This window comes from Thamnophis sirtalis, unplaced genomic scaffold, assembly GCF_051295495.1.
Source record: "Thamnophis sirtalis isolate CommonGarterSnake01/CBP01778 unplaced genomic scaffold, rThaSir2_p1.2 scaffold_8, whole genome shotgun sequence".
Taxonomy (NCBI): Eukaryota; Metazoa; Chordata; class Lepidosauria; order Squamata; family Natricidae; genus Thamnophis; species Thamnophis sirtalis.
In genome coordinates, this window is record NW_028261388.1 from 45,674,371 (window position 1) to 45,700,618 (window position 26,248).

The following is a 26,248-nucleotide window of genomic DNA, read 5'->3' on the forward strand; positions in this document are numbered from 1 at the left end:
AAATTATGTTTGCACATTGATGTTTTTAAAAAGGTGTGACTATTGCAATAACAAAATAGTTCTTTGCATGTGTTCACATGCTTTCATAAAAAAAAATCAAAGGATTTGGAAATGAATTATCAACATATGGTGTGGTATAGAGTACTCTGAAGTACTACACTCAAGAATTTGACTACATTGTTTAAATAATAATTAAGTTTGAACACTTCTGTCATTCTGTTGTAGATTGCTTCAGTGTCTATACTTAATAGTAGAATTCAGACAAAATGCAAAAAGCTATTTGACTGTTGAAAAATACTGGAACATTTAATTTTATCATTGCTCATTCTCATGAAAATAATAAATGAATAGTAAAAAGATACAATGGTTTATCAGCAAAATATGATTTCTACATATTTAAATGTAGGATAGTCTGGTTGTATTTGTATATATAGTAGGAATTGATTTGGGTTGGACTATTCTATACTTCTAGAAGGTATTGAAAGTAATTTACATTTGATAAAACCTAATTCATATTTTGTAAAAGATAGCTTTTCATGAGGCTGTTTCAATTGTGATGTATCAGGGCTCAATAAAAAGTAATCTATTTTACATATAGCAATAAAAAGCTATTGGTAGGAAAAGAGATCAGTTGATTATTACACACACTACCCTTATGAGCCTTTTCAGTAGCTACGTTTGTAGTAAGTGTAAGATTGATAATAGAGGTTCTACAACTATTACCAATCTTTAATTATGATGTTAAAATTTATTTTGCCTTTTTAAAAATAGCTTTTGAATAAGTAGATTAATTGGTTTATATTAATAGATTGTTGGCTTATGTTAATGTATGAACTTAAGATTCTTTTTGAACATGTAGGTTTTACATTCATATTGCCTGTGTCAAATCTGTCAAATAACATACATGAGAGTTCAGTTATGTTATGTTATGTTACAAGTTCATTAGCTTTATATTTAGTTAATGTTAATTAACCCATTTTTATGACCCTGTAAATTGTTTACAGTACATCTTTTAAATATACGTACTGTACAGAATATTTTGTGGTTTTGAATCAGGAGATGTCAATGTCATTAACAGAGTATGTATTTTTTCATATGTAAAACGGGCAACTTTTAGAGCCAAATGCACCATTTCCTGGAATTATGTGGCTTTGGAATACTGTAGGAGAAAAGGGTTGCTTATTTAAAGAGGAAATCAAAGCACATCCCTGGAACACAGTAAATGGAACAAATTGTGAAGAACGCTTATGAGGCACCATCACAACTTTTGGGTTTTGTGATGAACCCACTTATGATATTTTCCCCCTACATTTTTGTTAAAAGTTAAAAGCGCTGAAAATTGTGGAAAGAACTTGTTTTATTACTGGTATAATGTTTTACTACTGGTATAATGTTTGCAATAAAGATATTAGTAAATCATATTGTGATTTTATTAAAATATTGATTCTTTGTTTTGTAAATACTTTTAAAAAGATAATTTGTTCATATTAAGTAAGTTCTTCTTTGCATAAGCCAAAACAAAAACAATTTGGCAAAATTAACAAAGATGTTGGGCTTGATTGTTATTTATATTCATGGAGCTGGAAATATACAATTTTCATCTTTTTAAAAAATTGTGTGAATTTATTAGAAATTGTTATATAGTGCATGTTACATGCTCTTTCATTGCAAAAATTTTCTAACATAATTTTTTAAAACAAATATAAAGAGAAGAGTAAGACATACATGGTTCTTTGACAGTCTTGCTCCCTGGATTTGAATGGGTACACTTAAGAATAACTCAAGACAACTTGTATACACAGCCAAGAGCGGGAATCTTGAAAGTTGCAGCTTCTTGTGGGAGTAGCCAGAAAGTCTGGCTGCTCTCTTTATTTGGCTGTTCTTACCAACTTCTGCTTTTCCTTATGCATGTGCCTTTGAATGGTAAAAGTGTTTATATTTGAATTATATATTATTGACTATTCACTGCAGGATTCTGCATTTTATTAACCTGCAAAAAGCCTTTGGGTAAAAATAGTCAGAAAATATCCTTTCTGTTTTTTTATTCATTTCCTACATATCTACTTCATTGAACAATAAACTATCAGATTACATAGAAAAGGAGTAGGGGGGGGGGGGAGAATGCCTAGCAACATGCAGTCATTAGCTGACTTTTCTGAAATATTTGATGAACTCATAAAGACTATAGAAAATGTTCTGAAGAAACTACTCTAAATACTTTAAACCCACAAAAGGAATAAATATGGACTCAGAAATAACACAGACTATAGAAAATATTCAGAGAAACAAGGACTTAGAAATTACAAAATTGATTTCATATACCTTTTGAAAGCTTTTATATAATTATAAGCAGAGAATTCTCTGGATGGATAATTGGCAAATGGGTCTTTTTTAAGGGCTGTGAAGTAGCGAGGGGAATGGATTTATTAATTTTAATTGGGGAATGATCTGGTCTGGGTTTTTTCGGGGGGGGGATAAATTGGTTTTGGACATTGGACCTACTCTGTTCAAATCAATCAGCAATTAATAATAAGTGGTTTTAAAAGTGGATTTTTGATCCAGGACCAAATAGGGTTAAATTTTGGGGAATATTTGGGACTCAAGCCATGGTAAATTTTGTACAAATTGGTTACAACAACAGTTAGCAGGGTTTAGAAATTCAATTTTGTCTTTTATTACTATTAATAATTCTTCATTTATACTTTTATATAATATGTTTATTATTATTTTTCCTGTTAACTGTTTTCTTATTAATATAGTATGTAGATAACATTAACAATTTAAAAACTGTTTTAACAATTTAAAATACTTTTCGCCTATTTTGCAAGAGGTGGGAAATTAACACTGATGTATTCTGAAACAATAGAAAATATTTATAGCTTGGGTTTTAGATTTTGGCAGTGGTTTCTTCTCCAAGCTTGTTTCAATTTAGTTTGCAAATGTTTTGTTACCAGACTAGGTAATATCATCAGCAGGATTGTTTTGCCCTATTCTCCTTAGCTTATAAATGTCTAGTGTGCCACTGTCAGTTGGCCATTTGGTGGTTCATTTGGAGCTATATTTAAATTCTAAGCAGCTGGTTGGTTCTTTTGCTGATTGGTTGTTCCAGTGGTCTGGGTTTTTACCTATTCATATGCTGGATCAATAAGTTTGTTAATTTTTTCTTTGGTAGAATACCAGGCTTCGTGGCATGTTGTATTGTATCAATCAGCATTCAACTAGGAAAGATGGGTGTGTATATGTGTTAGTATTTTTTTCTTTTATTTTAAGACAATTTTTAATGTCTTATAAATTTTTTATTTTTTTATTTTTAATATTTTGTCATTTTTTTATTTAAACTCTTTTTGAATAAACTAAATATATTAAAAACAATGCTATAGGAAAATAAATTGCCAGCTTAATTAATTTCTTGGTTTTGGGAACACTTTTTGGCCAGTTTTCTTAATGTTTACCACCAGACCTTCATTTTTATTTCAGGCATGGAAATTGTGCATTGTTCTGTAAAATACGAATTGGATTAATGAATTTGACTAAAATCAAATTAAATGTCCAATATAAGAGAGCTGAGATTTAAAAAAGAGCATTTGTGTTTAATAACAAATTGGTTTAAATACACTATATAGAAGCAGTGAAACCCTATATTAATATAATTAATATTTTAAAGAAATTCAGCTAGTTTCATTAGATGGGGAGTTTGTTCATTTAACAATCTGATTAAAAATATCTAGCAATAACAATTTACAGCTAAAAGTTTAGAATAATTGTTTATACTTTAATTTTAAAATTCATTTATTCATTAATGTTTTCTTTGTTGTAGTTCGAAAATGCATGCGGGATGCGTGACATAACAGTGGTATAAAGTTGAAGAAACATCATATATCATGAATTTACATTATGAAGGAAATGAAGTACTCTGTTTTATCATTCTGCTTTAATGTCTGCAGACAATGGTAGAGTAAATCTACTATAGGTAATATTTGCCTCTCAAATATTTAAAAGTATACTGCTTGAAAATTTTATAAGAGTCCCAGACATGGAAAATGTGAAAAGAGAAATGAAATTGATTGAAGATCATGCAGTTACCTACTTGAATGGAGCAATTTAGGCCATCGAACCTTCTGCTTAGTGCACTAATCCCTTTTAAAGCACTCCTGACATATGGCTGCCTGCTTTCTTGGGACACAACCAATAAATGGAAATGTATGATTGGTTTCATTATTGAACTGTTCTTACAGTCAGCTGATTTAACATGTAATGGAGATAGTAAGTAATATAGCTTTGGTTCAAGTACTTATTGAGTAAAACATGCATTTTCTAATGTACTTTAGAGGCAATCAGTATCATTTAACACTCTGCCTTTCAGATTATATTTTTATGCTTTTAAAAATTGTATGGATCTGATTTTTTTTAAAGGTATGTCTTATTTTTTTATTATTTGAATGCAATTAAAAACCTATAATATACAATACAAAATCATAAAATCATAAGAAAAACATATAGGTAGATATTCATGACTTTTTTTACACAAACCATTCAATAAATGATTCCATTTCATTATAATCGTCCATAGCTAATGTACATTGATAAGTAATTTATTGATAATAAAATCTGTTCTGCAAATTGATGAGAAGCTACGGATCATATGTTTATGTTCCAAATTTTAAAATAAACCTTAACTGAATTATTATTTTTTAAAAGCCCCTACTTAATATCAACATGTGCCATGTGGCCTATTTGTTTTGCATCCTTCATCTTTCTTTACTTTTAAATGGAGGCCATGGTTGAATCACCTATTAGTTTTTTGTCGCTTTATTTTAACATCAACTATATATACTTCTTAATGGGGTTCCTTACAAGAGGAATCAGCAGAATCAGTAAAATTATATTATTTATAATGAAATATTTAATGTCATTTGCAAAATCCTGACAAAACTATGTAATAAACTTTATATGGAGATAATTGCTTTGGTTTTTTTCATGCATAAGTTTCTAAAATAGGGAAGTAAATTATAATTTAATATACAGTATTTAAATCTGTTATTTGGAAATGATTCTTGAGAGTACAATTTAACGTCTGAATCAAGAATTGTGAAAAGCTGAAAAACTATGTTTTTAGGAATGTAATGTGAAATGTGTTTACACCACAAATGTGTTTACACCACAAAAATAGAAATTTAGAGGCAATCAAGGGAACTGATAATTCATAAAAAAATGAAAATCTTGATAATAGTTAATAAAGCTAATAATCTTGCAATTGTTCAAGATACTGTCATTTTTATTCTATTTGAAATCTGATTTTTAATATATCTTGTCATTTTTACTTCATACAGAACATTGTTTTGTTTTTATATATTGTATTTGTACATATAAAGTCTCAGAATGCTTATCCTCAAAGAAGCAGTTCCTTACCAATCTTAGCCCATCATTTTTCTCATACATAGAAACCTGCTGGGAGAATCTGTGCCCAGATAATTTACCTGAACCCACACCCTGAATTTTGCAGTTCTATGCACTTCTCCTTGATCATTCTTGAATTTAACTAATTTTTATTACTACCTAGTCAAACCTTCAGTGGAAAATCCATTCCAAAGCACTCTCCAGCATGGCCTTATTTGTGTAAAGTAATGAGCCCACATATGCTCACTCCAAGAAGCCATTACAACATAACAATTTTAAACACCATATGACTAACAGACACTGCAGTATGATAAATGACAATAGCATTTAGACTTATATACTGCTTCACTGTGTTTTACAGCCCCCTCTAAGCGGTTTAAGGAGCATATTGACCCCAACAATCTGATTCATTTTACTGATCACAAAAAGATGGAAGGTTGAGTGAACCTTTAGCCGATGAGACTCAAACTGTGAAACTGCTGCAGCCAGCAACCAGCAGAAGTAACATGCAGTACTGCATTCTAACCACTGCACCACCATGGCTCATAAAGTTGCAGTTTATTTGATTTAATAGATTTCCAAGCATGAACCTAATTAGACCCAAACAAATTACTGCAATAAAAACTGCCCTCAGGGAGGGCAGCAGCAGTAATAATTGCAATTAAAATGGCAAGTAGTTAAACAACAGATATCAAAACATTCATAATAATAGCAAACCCAAAGAAATACAAATACATAGGATGAATACTGTAGCAGAAGATGTTTAGTTTTCCTACTGCATTTCTATTCATTAAATCTACATTATTTTTCTAATCTCTTCAAACTATCAAATAATTTTTCTTAATTCTATTTCCTCTCTTTTCTAATACTCTACTGCTAGAAAAACTTAATAATTACGCACTTGTTTCTCTTCATCAAAGCTTTATATTTTCCAACAAAGTATTCTTCACCAATATAGTGTTATGTTCAGCTGTGTTGAAAGTACCCTTCTCTGTCCCTTTCTGTTTTCCTTGCTTTTACTCCTTAACAATTTTGCTTCACCAAAACTTTCCAATTTTTCCTCCAAAATAGTCTCACTATCAAGTGTCTGTATCCAAGTCCCTTCTATTTCCATTTTGATTCTAGATCCATCATTTGTTTCTACCTACTGTTTTTTTTATCATTTAATAGCTAATTAGTTAATATCAATATTTTAGGCACATATGAAAGAAAAGATTTCTGCTATAGAAATGCAAATTTTAGACCTCCACATATTTTGCCATGGCCAGAGCCAAGGAAGCGAAAGAAAGACATAATGTTACCCCCAATAAGAAGCACAGGGATGGATAACCGACTTAATTGCTGGAAGAAAAATCTTCACAGAGGCCTCTTACTGGGTACCTAGCAGGATTTGTCACCTTCTGAAGGTGGTTGTGTTCCCAGCAATGCAGTTCTACGTTGAAACCCCAGATTAAGGCAGGAGAAGTGGCAAGGGGTCACATGGGTACCTCTGGGGCTTATGCAAGATTTGAGAATGACTCGTGACCAACCACTTTTGAGTACAATTAGAAGAGGTGAAATACCCAATTATAACCCAATTCAGACAAGTGTCATAAAATAAGGAATGAAAACATGTCTTGTTAGTGCATCAGGTTTGCATCATGGTTTGTACAGTGGGTTCAAATATGGAGAGATTGCAATAATTGGATTAATAGAAACCATAATATTTCATTTCACAATATTAAGCTATAGTGTGACTTAATTAGATATGTGAACCAAGCCAGTATAACATGATTCAGTCTCTGTATATAGGCACAGTATATTCATGGTTCAAATGAATGTGCATATATTGTGTATAAATGTTCTTATCAGTTGATACCAAATTTCTTATGCAAATTATTTTTAAAATTTATGGTTTTATGGTTTTATTCGACTTGTATGCTGCCCTATTCCCGAGGGACTCAGGGCGGCTAACAAAACCAAGGGATGGGGGGGCAATACAAAAAGAAAAACCACAACAAAAACAAACAACAGTACAAAACAGTCTAAAAGGTCTCAACACGCATACCCATTCAAGTAGGGGATGGGACTCAGCAGCCCCAGGCCTGCTGAAACAGCCAGGTCTTGACGGCTTTACGGAAAGCCTGAAGGGTGGTGAGGGTCCGAATCTCCACGGGGAGATCGTTCCAAAGGGCCGGAGCAGCCACAGAGGAGGCCCTCCTCCGGGTAATAAATTTACATCCATGTAAAACTGCTGTAAATTGAGTTTTCTACAGAGAACTATGAATTGCTTTATAATTTTTTCTAGACAAAGCAAAAAAAATTGAAATGAAAACACTCAGAATTAGTCATTTGAACATCTAAACAAAATGCTTTCCTTTACTTTGATGAATTTTTAAAGCCGTCTCATGGAATGTAATCTGCATGGGTTGGGGAACCACAATTGAAAAGAATGTATTGCAGATATGTAGTATTTTGATACTACTGTACAGTACAATGTATTGAGGGCTCATTCGTTTACACTGCCATCCTTCAGCATGACTGCTGAAAAAATAAATGAGTTCAATTGTAGTGTTTGGTGAGGGAGAGTTACAGAAGAAAACAATACTGTCAGTTGAAATATATGTCATTCATTTTCACAATATTACTATTCAAGGAAGTCTAAAGATAATATTCCTAATCAGTATTTGTTCTAAAATAATGAACCTTATTTTGTTAATGCTCTCCTGCCCCTAATTTATGCATAGACATTTAATTTAGAATTTGCAGGATGAACAGCAAAGAACAAGAGAGACGAGAGAAACCTTTTACAGGAAATTTATTAAGAATTGCCCTATAACACTGTTAAAAGGCCAGAGGGATCTACTGCTCAACAGCCAGGTGAGTTCAATGGTGAGATGGTCACTGGAATGCAACTCACGAGAAAGTGTGACATGTGGGCAATTCTTAAGATCCTTTTACTTATCCAGTCGGTGGAATATTCACTTTTGATATTGGGATAATTAACAAGAAAGATTAATGTTTGTACTTACATTTATTGGAAAGGGATTACCAGAGAGTGAGCAGACACATAGACAAAGGGGATTACACAACAAAATATGCTGACATTGGTGGTCCTGAGCACAGTACACAAACCGTTGGTGTTATTTCCCATTGTGTGCCTGCTTACTCTTATAATTCCTGTCCAGTGTATAAAACTACATTTTTCCCTTCTTGCTAATTATCCCAGTACCTAGATTAGCATTCCAAAGGGTGGGGGAGTGGAGAAAACAGTGTCAGTCATATCATTTCCCACTTAGAGAGTTCTTTGCTTAATAATCGATGTCCATACAAATCGTAGTCAACAAATGAGAATTACCTGTATACCTATAACAACATCTGTGTCTACCAGTGACGTGCAGTGAGGTTTATGGCTGGTGAGGCATGACACAGTGGTGGGTTTCAAATTTTTTTAGACTTGTGGACTTCTACTCCCAGAATTCCACAGCCAGGCAGTTCCAATTAAAAGCGACAGCATTTGTTTTTTCTCCTTTATGAAAAAGTTTCCTTCAGTCTTTTTCTTCTCCCTCCCCCTCCTTCCTCCCTCCCCCCTCTCCAAACAGACACATGCACACAGAGAAGTGTGCCCCCTTCCCTCTCTCACTCACACTCAAACAAACACAAACAGAGAAGTTGGATTGGATATATTTTCCAATGGCTTGAAAGCAGTTCCTCTGCCATACCCCCCCCATTGCAAATGCAGACTGCTGTCTGGGTGGGAAATGCCTGAAACGCAATAAAGCCCACCCGCCCACTAACCACCTGCTTGCAGGCTGGGGTGAGAGAAGAGGCAGAGAAGCCGGAGGGGAGCCGATCCAAGCCTTTGATTGCAGGCAGAGCCACGTTGCCTTTTCAAACTTGTAATCAGTGAAGCTGGGCTTATATAGTTTTATCCAGCTCTGTGTGTGTGTGTGTGTGTGTGTGTGTGAGAAAAGGCAATGTGGCTCTGCCTGCAATCAAACTACACTTGGGGCGGGATCTACACTTGAGGATGAAGTTTGAATTCCTCCCCCTCCCTCCGACCCACACGTACCTTTTCCAGCTGTTTCAGAGAGAATTTCAACTCTGCTCTTGCCTGTCATCATGAAAAGAAAAAAAATGTAAAAGGAAAAAGGCAAGAGCTGTGGTCAGGCTGAGCTAGTTGCTGCCAGAGTCACCGTGGATGACTCTGCTTAACTGTTTTAAAAAGCCTTTAAAAAAGCACCCTCTACAGGAGGAGGCAGAAGAATGACGTGCCTCATCTACGTCAGGAATTTTTCGGCTTTTAACAGTTGCTTAATTCTGCTCGAGTGATCATAAAATGCCTAAAGTCAGACTAGATGAGGCACATCTTTCTCCTGCTGCCTCCTGTAGAGGGTGCTTTTTAGAGGCTTTTTTAAACAGTTAAGCAGAGTCATCCACGGTGACTCTGGCAGCAACTAGCTCAGCCTGACCCTCAGCTCTTGCCTTTTTTCTTTTACATTTTTTTTTCTTTTCATGATGACAGTGGTGAGGCTCTGCCTCCCCTGACTGCACGTCCCTGGTGTCTACATCTTATTAGTCTATTCTTTGTTGCTTGAGCTTACACCAAAGAGCTTAGTCATCTTCAAGTTGCTTTCTGGTGCTGTCTGCTGTTCTTTTAAATTGCTTTGGCAATTTCTCAGTCTTTGCTGGGGTGAGAAAAGGAAGGTGTTTTTCCAGATGCTGCTCCTTGTTACTACTGAGTGATGAAACTGCTGGACTCTGTTTCTCTTTCAGCTTGTCTGTTGTTATCTTTGTGAAATCCTTCCTGTTTCTTTTTTACTATTAGTTGTCTATTCAGTTGACTTATTCCACTCTCAGCTGCAAATCCCTTTCTGTTCTTCCCTACACACAAACATACTACCCATCTACATTCCTGGGCTCTCAGTGTTTTACTTTTATGTTTTCATACAAGGAAGAGAAAGAAGAGCTTTTGCTGGACACCCCAAAGGCTTTCTTCCCCCACCCTGTGTTTAATATTTACATTAAACTGTAGGGTGAGCTCATCTTATGGCATGGATTGAGATACCAATGAGTATGCAGATGACACCCAGCTTATATCTCCACCTCTGATTGTTCAAGTAATGCTATGAGATTTAAACATTGTTTTGTTGCTCCAGCCCAAAATATGAAGAAATAACAGTAAGCAGAAAGTAAAGCTTCATATCATTTTCTTCTATTAGTTATAAACATTTTGTTTCATTATACATTTCTTCTCCATTTCTAATGATTTAGAATGAACTTATGTACACATTAGGACATTTACATATTTGTTAATAACTTTTAATGTATAAATAAATGCTTCAGCAAAAAAAATGAAAAGAATTAAATTTTATTTTGCAGAAAAAGTTATTGACTAAAGTACTCATTAAATTCAGTTAGATAAGATTCTACTTATAACCCTTTTAAGGTTAAAAAAAACCTTGAGTCTTTTTACTTATGGCATCTAGCAGATGACAGTTTGAAAACTAACTAAGTTGGCACTCTGGAGTGAAAGTTTTTATTTGTGAAGCTTCATCTTCAATGTAGCATCATACCTGTGCTATAGTTCTGTAATGTTCACAACCTTTTTGTAAGCAGCTTGTAATACTTTTTCATGCCAACAATTTATCTCATTAATATTTAGATGAATTTAAAAAATTAGTGTTTGCTTACCTCATTAAAAAAGTTAAGTATGATTCAATAATAAGGATCAAATGATTCCCTCCCCCTTTTTATGACCCTGTAATCCCTTATATTGAGGTGGGTATAACAGTGAAGCTGAATGTTTACTATATGCCCTTCCTGACACCTATGTGAAGTTTGTAGCAGATATTTTCTCTTTGTGCCCCAATGGAAAAATATCTCTCGCTGCCTAGTATTGAATTCTCTTTCAAATTTTATTTATTTTATTTAAAATAAAATAGGAAATTAAGAGAAGGAAAAGGAGAAGGAAAAAGGAGGTGTGAGATACAAAGGTGGGGGGAGAAAAAGGCATTGACTTCCAACCCTTCTTAGCACAGTACAAGATAAAAATACTCCATCCTCAATTGTTTGCTTTTATATGTTATAACTAGCTATTCCTATAATGACAAATCTTTCTGATCAACAAAACCAAAGTCAAAGTTTCAATTTTTTTTCATCACAAGCATAAAGTCCAGAAGTGATATCCAAATGAAAATTTATTTTTTTCTTTGAATAAAATAATCAATTTAACTATTCCTGCTTTATCTTTCATGCTATGGAAATGGTATGTACTTCTATGTGCATCTAATAATCTTTGTGAACTATCACCATTTTTATTTACAAAGTTCATTGTATTCTTTCCAATTTTTTGATCATTGAAAAAAACCCCTCTTTTTTCATTCTTTTTTTTAAGTCCTAAACTTTTTTTGTCAAAACTTTCTAGTGCATCTTTTTTATTGACTTCTTAACATACAAACTTTAAACTTCAGTAATACATTTAGATCCCTCCCTCCAAACTACCCTTAAAATATATATTTTCTTTTATAAACATTCTTTTATAAAGAATGTTTTTATAAATATTCTTTTATAAAGAATTTATAGAGAGTTTACCTTTAAACTGGTACATCATTTTATTTAACTTTCTCTTAATAGAGGTACTCTGAAATTCATTTTCAATAACATGTGGTGTGTGTGTGTGTAAAGTAAAATCTTTTTCTTCTCTGGAAGTTTTATCGGAGTTATAGGCCTTTCTTTTTATCGTGAAATCCTCAACCTTGTTAATATCTTTAAAAGTCCCAAATTGTCTTTTTTCTCAATGCTGCTCTTTCAGTTGTGTTAAGAGGTTTATATTTAAACCATAATAGTGAAAGTTAATATCAGGTTCTTCCAAAACTGCAATGAACTCCTCTGCATTTTCAGCTACCTGTGAAGTTGCCTTTGTAGTTTGATAACATTCTCCACATGTTTGCATCTCAGTATTTTGAGAGGATTTTTTGTCATCCTTGGAGCACAGCTAATTAACGGATTTTATTTTATTTTATTTATTTATGTACCCTTCAAATAAGTATATCTCTAATACTTTGTTCTACCATCTTGGCTTTCACTTTTAATCAGGATCAGAAAATTTTAGTCACCCACAGCAAAGAAGATCAAGTTACAAGTTACTACAATAATAAACTAAAATCCAGTCTTATGTGTGTCAGTTAGCTTTTTCCCCCCACCATACTTCCTTATTTGGCTTGCCTTAGCAACCACCTTCGTTATTTAAGACAAAAAAATCCTTAAAATGGCATGAGTCTTCAAAAAGGAATAGCAAGCTGTGACTGAAGAGAGCCTTTTTTAAACTTGACTTTAAAAAGAATAATTGTCTTTGAAGGTGATTAAGAAGAGAAAGGCACAACTTACTGCCTGTTTGAAAGGTGAATTTCAAAACAGCGGCTTCAACCCTGAACAGACTGCAGCCCAATACTACATACTAACCACTGTGCCACCATGGCTCCATAAACTAATATACAACTTTTAATTTTCACAAATCTCTTCCACAGAGTGAATGCAAAATCAAAGGTGTCTGAAGAAGAATTGCGTAGCAAGAAACACATACTAGGAGTGCTACCTTGTCTATGACATCATAAGAAGTTGAACCACAAAGCTATATACAGATTAAATGAGTTGCTCTGCAGCCAATATAGAATTACACATGCAAGAAATAATGGTCTTTTAAAAATTTGATAAAAACGTACTCCAGCAATTAGTAAACTCATCTTATATCACAAAAAAGTACTAGAGTTAATTGTAGAAAGATACTAATCATTTTGTGTAGGTCCAGGGAGAAAATTATTAAAATTGCTTACCTACCTTATATATCTCTGCAAGTACCCGTTACTTCTGGGTGGGTGTGGGAATTACATTTGGGAAAGCTGTGGCTGTTTTAATGCTACTAGCTGTTGCTGTGTTTATGATTTTCATTTTCAATATTATGTGATAACCCCACATAATCTTCCCAATCCAGATGACACCTTTTATGCAGCCCCACAAACCATCCCTGACCCTCAGTCCCTGTATAATCCTTCAGGTGCTCCTCCACCTGACCTTGGACTTGAAACTTCCTGCTAGCTTGCTTCCCATTAGCAAAGTAAATGGGGAAGCTGGCAGGAATTCAAGGGAGGGAATAAAGAAAGGGAGGGGGAGAGAGGAGAGAGACGGAAAGAGACAGGAATGGAAGGAAGGAGGAGGGAGGAAGAGAAGAGGAAAGGAAAGGAGGACGAGGGTGGGAGAAAGGAAGATAGTGAAAGAATGCCAGGGAGGGAAGAATTTTGATGCTCTCTACCAGCTTCCCACAATGAAACTTAATGGGGTAGTCCAGAGGTGGGTTGCTCCCGGTTCGAATGAGTAGTAGCGGCAGTGGGAGACTCCACCCACCCGCTTCTGTGCATGCGCAGAATCATCGCACACTCACAAAAGCGCACGCAGGAGCAGACCCGAACTGGTAGTAAAAAAACTGGCAACCCACCACTAGGGTAGCCAGTAGGGAGTTGAAAGTTGTTCCTGCTTCAACTGCTTTTTTGCCCATCTATGTGATCATTTTTTTCTGTTTAGGTAAGCAACTATCTCTTAAACTATGACCCAATTGGACATGGCTTGTCTATTATTATTTTTATTACCATAGGGCTGTTTTTTTACACAAAATGAAAATTTACCTGAAGCATTTTCAACAGTTATTAACTTCTACCACCAGAGGGCATACATAATACAGCATACTTAATAAAAATTTGGTATTGTATGATTTTCCTTGGATTTTTTTTAAATAACTTCTGCATTTTCCTAGAAAATGGAAAATACTAGCATTATCTACAGACGTGTAATAACTATAAATTCATTTTTAACCTTTTCTTTTAATTTATAGTTATAAATTGCCTACATAAATATCAAGTTTCAAATTTTTGAATTTTTTGTGTGCCGAACAGGTAGTAATGCCAGCAGGAACCCACCCCAATGTGTCTGTGTACATATACACAGAGAGTAAATTCTTAATTTTCTAGACTAAAGGAGAAACAGAGTAACTGTTAAATAACAAGTAAATGAAGTCTTTAAATGTAATGGTAACATCTTATTTCAGCCATTCATGGGAAAGGAAGATCAAACTGATAAAACCAACTTCAGAGTGTAAGTTCTGCCCCTTTAATATCTACATACATGTATGAAAGAGGAAAAACATGTGCCATGGCTATAATACAGTATTAGTTTTGTTACTTTGATGAAAACCACAGCTATTTATAAAATGTCTATCTGAATATAACAGCCAATGACTCTCCTACATAGAAATCACTTTCTCAAACTCATACTCATCCCTCTTTTTAGTAGCAACATAAGAAGCAGTAGAATGCAGGTTGGGTAAGTGACTTGGGAAAAGAAGAAAGGGAAAAGTAAAATTAGATGAGGCAAAAAGTAACTGGGCAGAAAAGGAAAGGAGCCCTACTTAGGCATTGAAAGCTAGACAACATACAAGTTACCGGTAGTTAATTAATTTAGAATAGAATAACAGAGTTGGAAAGGACCTTAGAGGTCTTCTAGTCCAACCTCCTGGGTAGGCAGAAACCCTACACCACTTCAGACAAATGGTTCTTTTTGCTGCCTTCAAATCAATCTTGACTTCTGGCAACTCCTTGGAGAAGTCTGCAGTTTACTTGACAAGATTTTGGAAGTGGTTATTGCCTCCTTAGGGCTGGCAAGAGTGACCGATTCAAAGCCACCCAGTTGTTTTAGTCTCCAGTTTCTAATCTGGTGCCTTGAGCCGCTACTCAAATTGACTCTCAAATTGTTTTGTTACAGTTAGCCAAATGTTGATTTTTATCTACATACCAAGTCCTTCCCAAATTCCTTGGATAGGCAGATGTTGTTTGATGGTAGTCACAATATGTAAACTGCTAAGCTGCCTTTTGCAATTAATGATTGTTATTGATGAAGTGATGCTCCAGATGTTTTGGGATTGCACCAAAGGTGCCTATTACTATTGAGACTATCTTTGCTTTATTTTGCCAGAGTAGCTCTACTTTTATTTTCAGGTCTTTGTATTTTAATTTCCCCCCCAGCTTACTTTTCTATTTTGCTATCTCAAGGTACTGGAATGTCCACTATCAACAATTGTTATGTCTGGAGTAGTATATGAAAGTTGATTGTCTTTTTGAATGTTAAAGACTCAGAGCACTTGATCTATTTTGTGATCCCATCAGTTCTTGTTTGCAGGCAGTTAACTATAAATTATAATACACTTGTGGTGAATGGGTGACAAATTTGAGAGATACAGTATGTAGTATTTCTTGCAGATATTCCAATGCACTATTGTTGCTACTTTGTTACACACTTTAAAGTCTTCTTCATTCTCATGATGTATGTATAAAGTCATAAGTCACTTTTTCTGAGGCCATAATTTGGAAACCACATTATTAAACAGATGGCAGTCAAGGACAGCCTGTAGGATCAATGGACAGACTATCATTTCTGAAATGCAAGCTCAATTTGAAGAATTATTTAAATTAAATAGAGAACCAAGGCTATGTGTAGTCCCAACTCTTAGAAAAAACGTTTAAAGTTGAGATCTGAAAACACACACACAAATACACACAAATCATGTTGCCTATTTACAAAAAATGTATTTACCAGAATGAGATTCTCCTGGCAACTTTCAGCCTATTCAACTTTTGTTCCATGGGTGGCAAGTGTTTTTGTATTTTAGAGACGAAGCATTTCTTTTGCAGGGCATTTAAACCATAACCTAATTTAGCACTTAACAGTTTCATAGTTTCTATAAAGTTCACAAGTGACATAAAATAATATAAACAACTAATTTGAGGCATTATGTTTTTAAAGCCATTTATTTTTATAAACAATAGAAATTCACATATAAAACTGAAGTTGAGCTCTGCTTATATTAACAAAGCCTGAACCATCATTCCAAAAGTAGATTCTTGGCTTAAATTTGTGATGCTTGATATAATTATACACTCTTAAAATTAAAGGTAATATTATACAACTGCTGAGATCATGTCTTTGGGAACAAGCTTTTTTTAAAACTACTTCCATCATGAAAAATAATTTACATTGACCTGAAAAAAGAGTAAACACCTATTACACCAGGTAAAATGCTATTTATAATCAAAACTCTTATAAAAAAGATGTGGAAAAGTACCTAAAATAGTTTTCTTTTTTTATAAAATTCAGTAATAAAATATTGCTTGCAATAAATAAAAAAAATTGAGATGAATACTGGTGGTTCCATTATTTCTTAATACTTAAAACTATATTTCACCTGTTATCCCAGGTTATTTACATATGGTTAGAAGTATTAGTTAAATTAAGCTGAAATATTGGTAATCGGTGACAAAGGAAAATATTTATTAGGGTGGAAAAAAAATTTAGAGGGATTTTTTTGCATTCACTCAAATATACTACTCAAAGTATAGAGATGGTAATCATATCATGATGTTTGGACAATGTGTATGCATGCACATAACCAATGTGGGAGGCTCTTAAACAACCATGTTTTTAAGACTTGGTGTCCCATTGTACCATGAAGCAACGGATTCACACAGTTCAACTAATACTGGAAATGATTATATAAAATGAAAATGCTATCAATCTTTATTTTTGTCTTTAAAAATGCAAATACATATAGCTACCTTGTGTACCCACAAGCTTATTTTCCCCCAAAAATACTGCTCAAATGTGCAAGTTTTTCCCCAAAGTCTAACTCACAGAGAAGCAAAAGTGGAAAATGCAAGTTTGCCATGGCTATATGGATACATTGGATTTCATGGCTGCCCGTCCCATCTGTAAACATGGCAGTTTTGAACAGTTCTTTAACAGTTGTTCAATAGCAATATGACGGACATTAAGCTCAGAAGCCAAGGAGTCTTTTTCTTGTACTTGTTTCGTTAACTCTTCAAACACATCTGAAATCAATAATGATGGCATGTTAGCCTATAACATCAAATAGTTATACTAATTAAGAGTTGCAACAATGTACTTTAATTTATGAGATAGATACCATATTTTTCGGAGTGTAAGACACACTAGAATATAAGACGCAGCAAGGTTTTGATAATAACTATATAAAAAAGTTTTTGTAGTCTGCAAACTAAAAAAAAGTTTTTGCAGTCTGCAAACCTCCCAAAAATGGCCCGTTTTTCTTAAAAAACAGGCATGAATACCCTTTAGGAAGCTTGTAGAGTGCTCTTGGGGGGTGGGACAAAAATGAGCAAAAACGGCCCGTTTTTCACAAAAATGGGCCTCTTTTTTGTCAAAAAAAAAGGGGAGGCATAGATAGCCTTTAGGTGGCTTATAGAATGCTCCTGGCAGCTGGTTGGGGGGGGGGGCTCGCTTCTTCTCTTCAGCTAGGGGAGAAAGACATGCAGGTATGGCTGAATGGCTGCTGCTATGCTTGGCTGGGAACAGCCCTTGGTGAGGAGGGATGGGGATCCCTTCCATTTGGATTAATGGTTCCTTGAGCGGCAAAAGGGAAGCATAAAGGAAACGAGGCTGCCTTCTCACACACACACACCCCCCAAATCCACCGGGATCTGTCGGCAAAGAGATACAGTAGCTAGGCTCAATAGTAGCAGTAGCAATAAGCCCTGCGTGACAGATCTGGAGAGATTGGGGTGGTGTGGGGTTAAGGGAAAAGAACCAAAGACTTTTCTCAGGAAAGGTTTGCCACCTGAAAATGCTATTACCGCCATCTCTGCTGCCTGGAACCGCCCGAGAAGGGGCAGATAAAGCGGGTGCTACAGAGATTGCAGTACCAGCGTTTTGGGTGGCAACACAGTGATCTCAGGAGCCAAAGTCTTTGAATCAAGCTTGATTGTACCCCATTCCAGGTTTTTAACTTCCTAGTCTAGTGTTCTGATAAAAGTCTTCCTAGAGAGATTGTTCCTCTTCCCTTCCCTTCCTCCCCCTGCCCTCCCCGCCCAATCTCTCCAGACCAAAGCCTTTGAATCAAGCTTCATTGTACCTCATTTCAGGTTTTTAACTCCCCAATCTAGCGTTCTGAGAAATCTACCATCTCTGAGGTACCTTTCGTTTGCAGGAGGAGGGTGGCTTAAAGCAGCATCTCCTTAAATCAAAGCCTCTGAGTAACTGGGAAAGGCGTGCTTTTCGGGAGGCAGTTTTCAGCAGGTTCCAAGCTCGGCTTTCTTTCCCAGTTACTCAAAGTCTTTGGTATACTCTGCCCTTGCCCTCCTCCTCCTGCAAGTGAAAGGTGCCTCAGATATTTGGCGGGCAGCTCAGGGGAGACAATGGCCACAATGACTTCACTCCCCAGCAATGTGAGGCGCTACTGCCACTGCCTGAGCCCTCCCGGAAGCCAAGGGGGAGCCCCAAAAGCGAAATGTCTCTCCTTCCCAGCTATCACAATTTCTACAGCGCCCGCTTCACCTGCCCCTTTTCCAGAGGACCCAGGCGGAGTATGAGACGCACCCAGATTTTCACCCTCTTTTTTGGAGTAAAAAGGTGCATCTTATACTCTGAAAAATACAGTACATTTATTAAAAAATAGTTGAAACTGTTTTTGATTTGCTTTCAATGAAGGATACAGATTTACAGATTTAATTTAATATGCATGCATGCATGTGTATGTACATATACACGCGCATACATAGCATAAATCTTTTTAGGGACATAAAGTGGGAAAATACAGGCTTATAAAAATGTATTAATCAGCAAATATTAAAATGTATCTCACCATGGACTTGTTTGAGTAGTTTCCCATTCAGCTGCTCAACTTCTCTCAGAGGCATCATATTCACTGGTATGAAGTAAAGACAAAGTAAATTGTTAATGAGTGTGTATAAATGGAAAACAATGCTTTCATACAGAAATATTAAATACCAATAGTTTTTACTTGTATATTAGTGATGTATACATAGTGATCAATACATTTCTTTATATTAAGTCAGTGTTGGGATTCTTTTCTCCTTCTTGCAATTATAAATCAAATAACTAAAAGCACTAATATCTCTTTTAAAATACAATGCAATATATAAGTGGAGAAAAGCTGCTTTTGCAATTTTTCAACCATTCTCTTTAAAACGATGCATCCAACTTTTATCCAAATAATTTTTATACTTTGAAATAGTAACTATTATCATGTAGCAGATTTGCCCTGATTCTAACAAACTTGTAGGGCTGCTTATGAAGGTTCCAGATGAATCCATCAATTTAAAGTCCTTCCTAGCTGATCCAGGATTGCTATAAGTAGCCTTACATTATATTCTTGAAGTAGATATATGGACTAGTATATTTAATCATTGCAAATATACATGCTTAATCAAAACAAAATAGAGCTCCTTTAATGGAGCTTATGTTGTTGAAGGTAAGTGTAGATCACATTAACAAAGCACAAAATACAGTTCCATAAATTTAATAGATTTATTTACTAGACTTAAATTAGTATGAACTCTGAGTATTTTTTTTTAATTAAAAGAGAACATATTATTTAGTATGTGTTCACAATTTAAAAATCATATTTCTTTAGGCTAGGACTAGTTGACACTGTATCACTGGATTGTATGCAACCGAAAATTTACTTCTTTCAATAATAATAAGTTAGTATTTTTATTTTCCAAGTGCTACAAAGTTTATATATACAAATGGGTTTATAAATTACTTCTTGCACTTACACTGCTCTCTGCTGTATTGTGGAAATCTTCGTACAGAAGAATCTGGATCTTTTTTGGTTTTTCCCAATTCCGATAACTGATTATGACTAGACCATAATGAATTATTACAACAAAATTGTGCACTTCTTTGTTGCAACATGTCAAATCTAAAATCACTGGATTCTCTTGATTCTAGAATACTCTGTGAACAGTTTGTAATACTCCCAGAGCTTTCATTGATCCATTTTGCAGAATATTTAGGGACTTGGGAATCAAACTGTGGAAGTAACTTTCTCTCTCTTTGATGTCTAAAACTAAAAATCCGATGCTGTGTTGGTTTCGAACCTCCTGAATCCAAATCCCTATCTTTGTTCTGTGCATACTGTATAATCCAGTTAATTTTTTTGCTCAAAATGTTTTTCACTTCTGCATATGTACTTTTGGACAATTTTGATTGTGGGCAACTCTGGTTTGCTATTAAGTGGAATTTCTCAAAGCAGTCTCTATGTCCCCTTAATGATCTTGTATGCAGAAGATCAAACTTTGGTATTCCTAAGAAAGGGGAAAAAAAGAAATAAGTAGTATAATTCCATGAATAATACTAAATTATAGGCTGAAAATAATATATATACCGTATTTTTCAGAATATAAGAGACACCAAGATTTTGAAGATGTAAATTAAAAAACATTTGTGCACTCTGTAGACCTCCCAAAAATGGCCCCATTTTTCCCCCCAAAAAGACATGCATTTTAGGAGGCTTGTAAAGTGCTGGGGGAGGGAGCAAAAAATGACCCAGTTTTCACAAAAACAGGCCTGTTTTTTGTCAAAAAAAAAGGGGGGGGGCATGCATAGCTTTTAGGAGGCCTACAGAGTGCTCCTGGGGGTGGGGTGGGGTAAAACTGAGCAAAAAACAGGCCATATTTTGCTCATTTCTGCCGTCCCCACCCCCCAGGAGCACTCTGAAAGCCTCCTAAAGGCTATGCACGGCCATTTTGATGAAGGAGGTGGGGTTTTGGGAGGCAAAAAATGCAACCGTCATGAATGAGTCAGTTGCTAAACATCTGAATTTTGATCACATGACCATGGGGATGCTACAACAGTCGTATGAAAAATGGTCATAAATCAATTTTTTCCAGTGCCATTTTAACTTTAAATGGTCACTAAATGAACTGTGGTAAGTTGAGGACTACCTGTACTAGAACTAGATTTCAACATTCTTTTCATTTGAAAGAATATGCAGATTTTTTTCATTGGATATTGGAGTTACATCTTTTATCTTGTGGTGGCCAGGATGCTTTGCGAATAATAGAACTATAGTTTTTCAACTTCATATTTGTTTTATATCTTACCTCTTTGAGAGCAAAAAATGACCTAAATGGGGATTTCCTTAATGTAAACCCCCAACAAGTGTTACAGCAACCCAGAGAATTGAAGGCTGAATTGAAACCCACAAAGTGGGTGTTTGACCAAGAGTTACCAAATGAGTTACCCTGACTAAGTTTGAATGTGAATATAATCCAAACATCAGCTCAAGAAATAATCTACAGTTTGGTAACACCAATGTCCAATAATAATTTTGTACAATGTTTACATAAGCGTGTAAGGGAGTAGTAGCGTATTTATTCACTAACACCATTCTAAGTACATTTGGATATAAAGTAATGACTTTATATACATACATATATTATGAAGAGCATCTAATACTGTCACTGAATCTCAATGAATTCTTTACAAATATTGAAGAGAGAGAGAGCGCCAATTATTCAGTCTTACAGGATTCTGTAAATATCTTCTTAGTACTGTGATTAAGCTATCTTAGCACTGATATTAGTGTTGGCATAGTAACTTAGTCACAGTATCTGCGTGGTTACTTATCTTTATTTTATGTGAGTAATATAGTAAACTTGGGATACTTTAATTTATGAATCTTGAAAAAGCAGAAACTTAAAATTATCTCTATTCATAGATAACAAATGGAAGTGACATGCAACCTGTTTAGCAAAACAAAAGTATGGGTCTAGTGAACTTATTACTTTCAAAGCACAATTTGTCACAAAATTCTTATGATGCTTTAAATTGTTACTGGTTTTCTGAATAAAGTCTCATTATTTTCATCTCCCAGATGATTAATAAAAATAATGTCTCTTTTATTCACTTCTGCAAGACAATTGGTAGCTGTTTTTCCAAACCTGCAAATTCTTCATAAAAACACATGAGAAGCATTATTTCATTGAGAAAACTAAGGAACCATAACTTAGGATATAGAAAAGTAAGCATTTATAAAATTGTAAATATATTTAAATTTTAAGGGGAAATTGTTGACTAACTGATAAAGCAATGTTATCAAATTAGATAATTACATAAAATATGGAATAATTACAGAAGTAACTATATATGGGGAAATGTTAGGTTCCTCCTCTCATGTCTTTGAATCCATTCTGATTCCTGGTAAATATACAGATAGGTCCTGCAATTTACTTGGCAAAAGTTTTCGGATTGGTTCGTCATTACTTTCTTCCTACAACTAAGAGTGAATGACTGGTCCAAAGTTACCCAACTAGGTCCATAGGTAATGCAGGATTAGAACTTAAGTTTCTCACTTCTAGTCCAGTGCCTTAACTATTAAATCAAACTGGCTTCAAAGGTAAGTTTATATTTATAAATTCACACAATCCTAATGAAAATCTATTATAAATGAGTTACATTTTTGTGATTTTTTAATTTTTATTTGTAGAAACATTGATAAATAGATGAATTGGAGCCTTTTTACACAGAGGATTACTAAGTGATTTATAACTCTGAAAAATCAAAGTTCTGAATGCAAACAAACTCATCTTCCTACTCAGAGATCCCTCCAAAGAAAAGACCGATGTTAGCAAAACAGGAATACATTTATTAAGCTACTATCATCACTAATCTGGAAATTGAAAGATTTTGTTTGTTAAAGTTAGATTCCCCCCCTCCCCAGGTGTCTGAAATTAGATTACACTTACCTTCAATGCTTAGCTCGAAACAAATGTGGCAGAAGGAAAGTGTCTCTCTTTCTGTTCCTAATTTGCATATGCTGCAAACATTATCATCATTTAAATCAATGTTAACAAATTGCTCTTCAGTCATAATGCCCCTAAAAGAGAAAAGTTTAATAATATATTGTTACTGTTACTCACAATATGGAAGAATCATATATTTAGCATCCCACACAAGGTTTGACAGAAAAACCTGGAAAAACTCTGTTTTAATTCAAATACAGTTTAGTAAACTTAGAAAATTTTATTTTCCAATTGATTCAAAATTGAATACATTTGCTACATTGAGATAAGATCTGGCTGAAACCTAGTGATCATTGTTTATTATTGTAGGCTACTGGGAGCTGGTTTTTGGATTTTTAAAAATTGTTTCATACACAAACACACTATCTTTACTGTAAGTCACACAGATTTATGGTATATAGCACGTGTCAACTCGTCGCATCACATAAAGTTTTGTGACGTTTTTCCCTTTTGCAGAGCTGGGGTGAGTGTTGCCTGTGTGTGATGCATCCAGTTTGTGATCTGCCAGTTTGACACCCCTGGTATATAAGATGATCAGCCTACAGAATATCTTAAATATGTAAATCATTAATGAAACATAGAAAAAAATCTGTGTCCCTTCAATAATTTCTCATTTTAATAAGTGTTTAAATCTTTGTGCTAGTTCAGTAATAACTTTACTATCTCAGAACAGCCTTTGGCAGAACAATATTACACAATTTATCACATAAATAAATGCAGGGAGTAATTTTGGCAGCTCTAAGGTATCTTTTTAGTCATTTTGAGCTTGTGAATTTTACTCCAGCAGAGTGTAGAATTTAGTCTATATGCTGTGAGCACAAATCATCCCATTATTTCTGCTAAATAAGCACAACGAAATTATATTTTATATTCAACCTTGTTTATATACTTCATTAATAGAATAAGTAACAATAGTCAATATATCAAATCAATTGCCTTTCATTTCATTGACTGGGCTTAGAAAAACACAAAATGAGTACACAAAGTTAATTTCAGAATTGTTTTCTAAACAGCATTTCTCATTGGGACATGTGGGAATGTTTCTCAGGTTTTCCTTTTCCCCAAAACTGAAACTAGGCCATTTTCTCTTTGCTGAAAGGGTATTAAGATAAGATAAAGGCTTGGCCAAGGCTTCAGTAAAGAAGATAGCAGTTGTGTACACTTCTACATCTCCAGTATAATTATTTCTCTATTGCTAGGGAAAACCTATATCCAAACATTTTTATTCACCTTAATGAGAACAAGAGCTATACCAAGGAGTGGCATTTTGCATGTTGCCATTTTTACAAAAAAAACAACCAATGTAGCTGGAAAACAGGAAAACTTTCTCACGTCTTGGAAAACTCAGAGCTAATTTGGGGCCAGGGAAATGTACTTGGTACAGGTAAAGAGGCTATTTTTGCTCTCATACATTCTGGCTCTTGCATATATGTGTTCCATTGGTTTGTATCTCATTGTTCCAAGGATGGCATCTGTACAAAAGATGTTTTTATCATTTCGTTAGGCACATTTAATCCTGACAATATTTACTTCCATGCCTCTCCTTAGACCCCTTCAGCTGATGGACCCAATATCCCAACCTCCAAAGAAGCAAGCCTTTTCAGCACTGGAGGTAGATTACCAGGGGGTTTCTAGAAGTGATAGAAGAAGAGTCCCAACTCATCTAGAGAGTGGAAGGCTGGGTAAAGTTGAGAATGGGAAAGAGGTGATGAGCCGCATGTCGGGGGGGGGGGGGAGAAAGGTAAAAATTGAGAAGGGGAGAGGAGCGCTAAACCACGCAGCTGCAATTCATCCGCCCCCAAGCCATCCAATGGCTGCCCTGAAATTAGCACGAGTCCTTCCAGCCTTACACAAAGCCGCTTGGAAAAGAACCCAAATATTTCCTCCTTGGGCGGAAATAACGTGCTCGAGGGCTCCTGCCTTACCGTTCCCCTTTTAAGAGTAAATCGCGCCACTCTAGGCAAGCTCCAGCTTCACTTTGACTTGACCCTAGTGAAACCCTTAGCGCTCCCAGCCCTGCCACTCGCAAGCATGGCACCCCTTGGCACTCCTCCTCACCCTGGCCACACGGGACCCGCCGCCTTCCCGAGTTCTCGGTGCTCACGACAGGCGCTCGCGAAATGGCTGTCGGAGAAACAGCAACAGCGAAAACAGTGGGAGGAGGCGGCGGCAGCAAACCTAAGCTTAAGCCTGGCCTCCCAGCGTGGGGGAAACCCCGACTTTGCCTGCTTCCGGACTATACCATTTTTGGTCAGGGAGGGGTGAAAATCTAGGAGAGTGAGAAAACTTTCCCTCCTCCCCAACCAGCCTTTCCACCTTCTCCTTTCTTTTCTTGTTTCCCTCTAGCGAATGGGATTTGTGTGCAGTAACATTTACTTTGCTGTCACTCTGATTCGGCAGCACCGTAAAATTATAATTCTCCCCCCCTCCCCACGGTGTAAGAAAAACACGACCCTCAGTCCCAGACAAGTAGCAACCAGTGCTGCAAGCTATAGATATACTCCAGATAGAGTTACGCATTTCCTGTTGAGAAGTCGTTCCCTCCCCCCAAGTTTTCAGAAGTGAAATTTGGGGTACGATACTAGAAGATAATAAAGGATGATTGGGAACTTCAAGATTTCTCATATGTTTTTATGGTTAAGCGTATTTTCCCCCTCAAAACTCTTACGATAAATTTTAGTAAAGAGACTTACTTGTTCATTTATACTTCATTGCTTTATTTACTGCTTTATTCATTGCAATACATACACATGAATATATGCGTACGTATATGTGTCCCTGTGTGTATGTATGTATATCTATTTGTATTGTATTTTATATTGGAATTTCAAGATTTTTATCTTCCAGATTGCTAATTTTAATCTCTTCTTATTGAATGTGTAGCCTGAGTAAGTCCTTTAGCTAACTTTTATTTAAAATTATTTTTAACCACAATTTTTGTATGCATTTACTTTTCCTAAACATCTTAACCATTGTTAATTTTGGATATTTTAGATATCAATTTCTTTGTGCTGGTTAATGACTGCAATAAAGTTATATATCTTTAATTTATAATTCTAATTTAAAAGTAATAATGTGTAGATGTTTTCAAATAAAAGACCTGCATCTTTAACCCTGTTACAGTTAGTTCCTACTAACTATAGGAACTATAGTTCATGTGCAGTGGCACCCATGGTTGTGTAGCA

The 26,248-nt window shown here is 35.2% G+C and overlaps 2 protein-coding genes and 1 non-coding gene across 7 annotated transcripts in view; 2 read left to right on the plus strand and 1 right to left on the minus strand.

Moving 5' to 3' along the window:
* CXADR (CXADR cell adhesion molecule) overlaps window positions 1-5,254 on the plus strand; it is a 30,177-nt gene extending 24,923 nt beyond the window's left edge. For both annotated transcript variants that reach the window (XM_087721550.1, XM_014055125.2), the window contains one exon: window positions 3,818-5,254. In XM_087721550.1, coding sequence (XP_087577676.1) covers window positions 3,818-3,848 — 31 coding nt within the window. In that variant the 3' untranslated portion in view covers window positions 3,849-5,254. The remainder of the gene's footprint in view (window positions 1-3,817) is intronic.
* Window positions 5,255-6,757: 1,503 nt separating this feature from the next.
* LOC148044385 (Nuclear RNase P) lies at window positions 6,758-6,976 on the plus strand. The gene has a single exon (XR_015697598.1).
* Window positions 6,977-16,213: 9,237 nt separating this feature from the next.
* Window positions 16,214-25,252, minus strand: CUNH21orf91 (chromosome unknown C21orf91 homolog). 4 transcript variants are annotated; one of them, XM_087721552.1, is made up of 6 exons: window positions 24,914-24,984; window positions 24,000-24,014; window positions 23,007-23,137; window positions 20,034-20,564; window positions 19,097-19,159; window positions 16,214-17,309 (listed from the first exon to the last, which is right to left on the minus strand). In XM_087721552.1, exons 3-6 carry the CDS (start codon window positions 23,128-23,130, stop codon window positions 17,149-17,151), a joined length of 879 nt encoding a protein of 292 aa, XP_087577678.1. In that variant the 5' UTR covers window positions 23,131-23,137; window positions 24,000-24,014; window positions 24,914-24,984; the 3' UTR covers window positions 16,214-17,148. The 4 variants fall into 4 exon arrangements, with proteins under 4 accessions (XP_087577678.1, XP_087577677.1, XP_087577681.1 ...); XM_087721551.1 differs by lacking the exons at window positions 24,000-24,014; window positions 24,914-24,984 and adding an exon at window positions 25,122-25,252; XM_087721555.1 differs by lacking the exons at window positions 24,000-24,014; window positions 24,914-24,984 and adding an exon at window positions 24,989-25,087.
* Window positions 25,253-26,248: the final 996 nt, after the last annotated feature.

Bases quoted from the DNA above. Each gene is read 5' to 3' on its own strand.
- CUNH21orf91 (XM_087721551.1), bottom strand. From the start codon at position 23,130: ATGACTGAAGAGCAATTTGTTAACATTGATTTAAATGATGATAATGTT. The intron at 20,565-23,006 runs GTAAGTGTAATC...CCCCTTTCTTAG, and splicing joins TTTCGAGCTAAGCATTGAAG to GAATACCAAAGTTTGATCTT. The intron at 19,160-20,033 runs GTAAGTGCAAGA...ACTTCATACCAG, and splicing joins ACAATACAGCAGAGAGCAGT to TGAATATGATGCCTCTGAGA.